At 42.8% G+C, this 7,361-nt stretch overlaps 1 protein-coding gene across 1 annotated transcript in view; it reads right to left on the bottom strand.

Annotated features, from left to right (window-relative positions):
• The window catches only part of kif26aa (kinesin family member 26Aa), a 49,359-nt gene extending 44,743 nt beyond the window's left edge, over nt 1-4,616 (bottom strand). The window contains exon 1 of the mRNA XM_008302728.1: nt 4,600-4,616. Coding sequence (XP_008300950.1) covers nt 4,600-4,616 — 17 coding nt within the window. The remainder of the gene's footprint in view (nt 1-4,599) is intronic.
• Between the last annotated feature and the right edge of the window lie 2,745 nt (nt 4,617-7,361).

Here is a 7,361-nt window from a genome sequence, read left to right as displayed (position 1 = left end):
TTCCAGGAAGGTCCTGGACAATTTGGTGCTGATTATGAGGGAAAAATAGAGAAAGTGTCGCTGCAGCTGTTGAAAACCTTCCTCTGTTTTACTGTACGACTTTTTCTTAATTGCTGCTTTTATTTTTATAATTTTACTGTTTTTATGGGTTCTGATTTTATGGTTTTGTCCTTCCTGTTCTTACTGTAAAGCCGTTTGTAACTGTGTGTTTTGAACGGTTCTATACAAATAAAGTTATTTTCATAGTGGAGTTTAATAGACATCACATAAAGCCAAATATTATATAAAATCTGATTATATGATGGATAATGTCAGTGAAAACTAGTCAGAGTTTCTAGACAGACCAACAAAAACTCCTGATCAGGTAGAAAATGAAAACACTGAGTCTCTTAATTTTACAGCTGCGGTTGCAGAAATCTGTTTGTGAGGAAAACTGCTGAGTGGCTGGATGTTTTACACTTTATCATCCGTTTATCAGTTTAAAACGAAGGGATTAGCAGCTAAAAACGCAGCTGCAGAAGGTAAAAGAAGAATTACTGGAGCTGATCTTTGATGTCGAGTCGTCAGCAATCACCACAAAGAATTATTTCTTTTGTCCACAAAACTAATAAAGGTTTATGACAGCCAGTGTTTGCTGAACAGTGCAACAGCCCCACGAAGTAAACAACAACATCCAAACTAAAACAAAACACCCACTAAATTCAGTACAAAGAATGAAAGACAAAGAAATTCAGACAAAAATAAGAAAAGAACAAAAAATTAAATGCAAAATTAAAAAATAATAAGGAACCTAAAACAAATCAAACAGGAACTTGAAGCTGTTTCTTAGCTCTCTGTTTTGTTTTTGCTTAATGTTAATTTTTATGTTGTTGCAGTTTACCTTTTACTTTTTTTTTTTGCATTTTCATGAACAGATTTCACCCTGCAGCGTCTGAACAGCTTCTGATGACAGAAAATGTCAAACACAAGGTGAGAACAGGAAGAAGAGGAGGAGGAGGAAGAGGAGGAAGAGGAAGAGGAGGAGGAGTGTTGGATAAGTGGGGGGTCGAGCAAACTCAGATCATTAGAGAAGGAGAGATTTTCCCTGCACTCCTCCTCCTCCTCCTCCTCCTCCTCCTCTTCATCCCTCCGTCCTCCTCCCTGAGTCCAATCAGAAAACAGAGCGTGTAATTACAGCTTCCATGAAGGACGGCAGGGAGCAGCCTCGGGGGATTCACTCAGACTGTGTGTTATTTCAGCCACTCCAACGTTTATCACCAACAAACTCTGGAAACGCAAACTGCAGCGCTGCAAGGTGAACGTGTACGTGTGGGTGTGTGTTAAACGCTGACATTTACACTTCAGCGCTGGGACCTGGGTGTGTTGATTCAAGCACGATAGAGACAAAAAGAGAAAATTTAAAGCAGGAGAGGCAAGAAATCATCAGGAGACGGTTAATTCACACATAATTACTGTAAAATATGGCAAGAATTGTCTTTATACTGTAGCTATTTGGGTTCTACTGTATACTCCTGGTCCTGTTTACCAGCTCAGAAGTTGAATTAAGTTTATTTTGTGCTGGTCAGAGCTTTAAAACATCAACATTTCAATTCAGAAACATTTTTCCTGTAGACAGTCCTCAGCCAACACTTTCACTCTGACTATTCCTTTGGCAGAACCAGGTGAATAACAAAAAGCAGAAAATGGGAGAAAGAGGGAGAAATCAATCAATACAGGATAAAAGACAGAGAAAGGTGGAAAGCTCAGAGATGTCAGAGGGGAGCTGAGCAAACACGAAACAGCAAAATGGAGAGATGATGATGGAGAAAGAGTAAAACCGCGGCGGCTGTAAAGCAGAATGTGAAAAAACCAGAATGAAAGAGGCTTCAGCGCCCATCAAACTGCAGCCCGATGCCATGACTCAGCTGAACTGAGCTTATCTGGATCTACAGCAGCGCAGCAGAGACTTTTAACTACTCAGAACAAACGCATCGACACAGTTCTGGGAAAATGTGTGTCCAGAACTATTCCTACACCAGACTTTGGCTGTAAAGAGGTTAGAGACGGTCGACCAGGAGTCATCGAGCAGTCACAAAAGAGGACATTTACTGATAGGGTGTTGGGCAAGGTGGGTGGTCCGATGGGCAAGAGGTTTACTAAATAAACCCAATGGTCCCACTGGTGTCTGACCACATCCCAACACCAAATCCATCAGCCCTCAGAGAAGGCCATCCTTCGCTTATAGATGGAGGTGGTAGAGAATACAGGGTCATCGTCTTCATAGACCATGAAACCCATCTCACACGGGCAGTCAACAGGATGACCATCACCAATGTGGACCTCAGTGAGGCGGCCACAGACTAGTGCACCTTGGGAAACCCAATGGGAAGAGCAGTGGAGGGTGAAGGAGATCCAACACCAAAGGGATGATAAGCTGTTATGATTCAGAGATGAAACCCACTTGGGGTTTGTTCATGCTATCAGATTTCATGGTGTCATTATGTGTATTCATGGTTGTCTGCATCACGTTTGTTTTACAGCCCAGGCCGACACCCCACTGTACTGTGTGGGGTCTGATTATACACAGTGAAGAACAGTTTCCTGTTGTATCATTAATATTTGTGTAGCAGCTCATCATCACTCAGGTGTTATTGGAGGATCTCATTAGGACAACCTACTGGTAAACACAACTGGCCTGTACAATGATTCTAGTCAAGTGCCCAAACAACATAAGTGTTCACCATGTAAAGCACACAGCCGCAAAAGACTTTCTTCCAAACACAAGTATTTGAAAATGAGGTGCGTTCTGTTAGTCCAGTATGTAGTTCTCTTTAATACACCGCTGAACTGCACCCTCTACTGGTGATCATAATGATGACAGTACGGAGGAGGTCGGGGTGGATGGATGGGTCGACAAAACATTGGGCTTCCCTCTGATTTGTTTATTAATGTAACCATGACAACAAGCATCCTCTAACCTTAACAAAGTAACAAACCAGGATTTCTGCTAAACCTGACCAAACCTTTACCACATCACTGTCTCTTCATCACTGATTCCCTCATGTGAGGTGAAACTCAGAGAGGAGGGTAAAAACTGCTTACCTACTTGGTTAGGTAGGACGGCTCAGAACCAGCTCGCCAGGAATGTATGTGTCCTCAACTCGGAATAACATAGTCTGTGCATTTAAATTGCATTTAAACCGACCAGAATGATGTCCTGGAGGCTTGAAATCGGAGCAGTCCATGCACTTTGGACTGAGGTAGTAAGCTATAGGTACCAGCTCTGCAGCCAGATGTTTGCTTCTGGGATGGCAGCTGTTGAAAACACACCACTTGTGCTCCAGTACATCCAACCGTAATGCAGACATTATTTGGGTTTAATAAAACAACAGCATCTGAACCACATCTCTGCTGCTGAAAACACATTTTGCTGAGACTGAAGAGCCAACGTCCTCTGTGGATGCTGTATACAATACTACAGGACACAGCATCGAGCAAATATGATAGGAAACCATGAGCTGGGCTATTCAGCTGTCACACTTATCTAAATTGCTTTATTAATTTGAATGCTTGTCAGCTAATTAAAATGAAAATGGCTCAGGAGTGTCAGACAGTGTTCACACCTGCACTCACGCTGCCATTTGCTGCACAGAAAATCACAAACCAGGATAAAGGATGTGAATTAAATTTCCCTGCTATGATTATGACAACAGGGCAAACCTTGATGCATATTAACTGAGTGGCTTTGTGTTGTTTATGACATGACACCACAAGCCAGAATAAACTAAAAATATCCATTCAGCTACGAAGAGATCACCTTTCTGTGGGTCAGCTGTGGATGTTTGGCCTACAACACCAAAACGCCCACTTATGTCTGACACCACAGACCGTCACCTAACAGAGACAGATGTTACCATACACAGCTGCCTTTAACATGTCTTGACTGGCTTTAATATGAACACATGGACGGTCAGAAAGAAGAGCAGAAGCAGATCAATCTGCTGATTTTATCTTGATCTTCCACCTTTATGCATATTCAGTCAGTTCTGTGTGGACACACTGCCACACCCGACACCAAAGTGGATCTATCACGAGGATGGAGAGAGAATCAATGAGCAGAAAATCACATGAAAGCCAATTAAAAAGACTTTGATGAGGAGTTAGCAAGTCATTAATCAGCAGGGTAGAAAGTTTCAAACTCATGTGAATAACTTCCAGAACCTCAGACGAGCAGAACAATCCAAAGGGCTCCAAACCCTTTTTGTTCAACATGTCTTGTGTGAGCTGAAGACAGTCATAAGGACAGGAACACTTTAAAGAGATGCAGGTAATAATGTGACTGTAATATATGAGGCAGCCTCAGAGGGAGAACGTGGTCGGCTTATTTTACAGCCAACATAAATGTTAACATTCCTTCACTTTATGGTTGAATCTTCTGCCGTATTGACTACACTCGGATTACATCTTTATCTGCCCCATGAGCACATTTCTTCTTCGGTTTACCATCTTTTCTGTTCCTCTGAGCGCTCCAACACTCTTCCATCTGAAGCTTGTTTGAACCTGATGAAGTGACATTATTGGTTTGGATCTGTTTAGAAAGATGTAAAAATGTTTACTCACAGTTCCTTCCAATCCATTATCTGCTCAAACTTCTTCGCCTTGAAGCTGAACCGTGTCCAAATTTGTTCTGGTCCATTGCAAAGAACCGCACTTATTCCAACAAGAAGAAGTCGGGAATACCAGCTTTAAAGGTCGTGAACCTGCTGAATATCACCGAGGCTGAGCAGCGATGGAAGCTGTGTTCAACGGTGAAACATGGCAGTGAGAAAAATCAGCACGTGGAGCCGGAGGGTGATTCAGAAAACGGAACTTTTTAAGTTAGAGCTGAAACTGTATCCAGAAAATAGAGTTTTTAAAGAGGTTTAGAGCAGCTCTTCCATCCAAAACCGCAAACAAGCATCCAAAAGTATCTGGTCAGAATCCATGAATAACCAATGAATGGTTAACTGGTCCAATAGACGTATTCATAATGATCAGTCTCAGTCCAAATATCGTTACCATCGTGAATCACGTGAATCAAACTTTCACTGTATCAGTAGTTTATCTGGATGTGTCCTGTTGTCTGAAACTCTCTTTTCAAATTCTTTCTGAGGGTTTTCCAAATCTTCTTCTGGCTCTGCCCACAAGCATCCAACGGCATGAATGTGTCCTTGATTAGCGTTGTTCCCACTAAACTATTCAGGGACTTTCTTTAAGATATGAACAAGTACAACAGGTGTCAGTCTGTAAAATACTGGTACATTTGGCCTGTTTCCAAGTCTAAGATAGTTTCATGTAGCCCAACAAACATCCAGAGATTTAAATGTATCTGATCCATTCATTCATTCGTCTTTAAATGATCTGCTCCTCCATCAGCTGAGGAAGTCTAAGATAAGAGTCGCTCTCACCAAACTCTTCAGGACAAATAATCCATAAAGGCAGTTGGTGTATATAATTTACAACATCAGCATATCTTTAAAATATCAGTAAACTGGTCGTCAATCCATCAGTAAAGCAGTTCTCACTAAGTATTCCAAAACTGCTTTTGTCAAAATTGATCATTTTACTTCAACTCTGCGGCAGCATCATGGGTTATTGGTCATTTCTGTCTAATACTATAATAGAATATTAGGGTTTTCCATGATTTTATTTTGTCCCATTCAGAACAAAAAGCCTCAAAATATCAGCAACTCATTTCATCATCAGGTTGTCAAGGGTCTTCGTCTTTAACATTCTTGCTTCGTTGACTAAAACTACTCACATCACTGTGACTTTCAGGCCATTGGTTGTCCCGGCTGTATCGTCTTTTGAGAGTAATTCATGACAAATGCCTTCGATCTCCTCCCACGTTTCTCTTCTCTCTTTTTACTCCATTCATCACTCAGAAACACGTCCATCAGTCCAGATTTTCGTTAAACTAACCTCCCATCCATCAGTTAATTCAGAGTGACTTTTGGTGATTAGAGTCACCAGAATCCAAAGGAAATTTCAGTTTTTAGACACGATCAATCAGAACATATGTTCAAATGTGTCCTAAAGCGTCTGCAGACTGTTGGTTCACCCATCAGCAGTTACGTCTATCATCTGTAAATCGATGTCTTCTGATATAAACACTGAAGTCGACTCTGTTCAGATCATTCCAACAGGTTTTGTCAATCTAAACGACGACCACATCACTTCATCCTTCACAGATCAGTAAACTTTCCATTCATATCCTCCGGTTTCATCTCTCGCACGTGGACCAGAGTCGCTCCGGCGGCTGGAAGTGTTCAATGAAAAATGAATCCAGTTTCATGCTGGAACACGATCTGCAGAAAAAAACTGAGTAAAGTTCTGCAGCGCTTTAGCTCAGTTCATCGCTGGAAAACACTTTCACCGCCAAGAGTCCGACAGTTCAATCCCTCTTGTAGCAATCCATCCATCTTCGCATCGATCCTTCCATCCTTGAGCCAAACACTGCAGCAGAGCTTCACCTGTAAACCTTCACTTCAGACGTGAAGCTCTGACTTCACCTCTTCTGTTTGTCCCACAAGTAGTGGAAATCGTTCGCTTCTCTCCTTTTATTCCAGTTTTCTTTTCCTCCTCCTACGGCACCGTACATCTCCTTTACCAACTCGTTCTTTTCCCTACTCTCCTTTCACTTCTCTCATCTTCTCCCACCCGACGTCTCTTCTTGTTTTTCTATCTTTTCCTCTTCAACCTTTTTTTTTCACCTTTATGAATCTTTCCCCATCTTTTCTCCACTCTCTCTCTTCTCTCACTTTACCTCATCCCTTCTTTCTCCATCCTCCGTCCTCTATTTTTTCCCCCTTTTAACGGCTCATTTCTTTTAATGTACCTCCCCGTTCCTCTCAGGTTTTCCTTTTCTTCTCCCTCCTTCCTTTCTTCCACCTCTCCTTTTCCTCTCCCTCTCTCTTCTCTCCTGTAGCTCCTCAGTCTGTTCCTGCAGTATCGCAATGCTATTCCTCTCCACCCCTCCTGCCTTCCTCCTCCTCTTCCTCCTCCTCCTCCTCCTCTAACTCCGGGTGAGAGAGCGAGAGAGAGAGAGAGAGAGAGAGAGAGAGGGAGGGATGAAAGGAGGCGGCAGCAGCAGCACAGGAGGGATAGAGGACTGAAACAAGAGGTAGAAATAAACGAGTGAATGAAGAGCGGGTGGATTCCTGCCTCTCGCTGCTGTTGTTGCCGGGAAACACTGGCGAAGCTCCAACCTTCCCTCCCCTCCTTCCCTCCCCTCCATCCGTCCGTTCGTCCGTCTGCCTCCCTCACCTTCCCTCCCTACTTACCCCTCTCCTCCCCCCACCTTGCTCGCCCTCTCCCTGCCTCTCCTCTCTCTCTCTCTCTCT

The sequence above is a fragment of the Stegastes partitus genome, unplaced genomic scaffold (genome assembly GCF_000690725.1).
Source record: "Stegastes partitus isolate 25-593 unplaced genomic scaffold, Stegastes_partitus-1.0.2 Scaffold1864, whole genome shotgun sequence".
NCBI lineage: Eukaryota > Metazoa > Chordata > Actinopteri > Pomacentridae > Stegastes > Stegastes partitus.
This window is presented reverse-complemented; position numbering and strand designations above follow the sequence as displayed.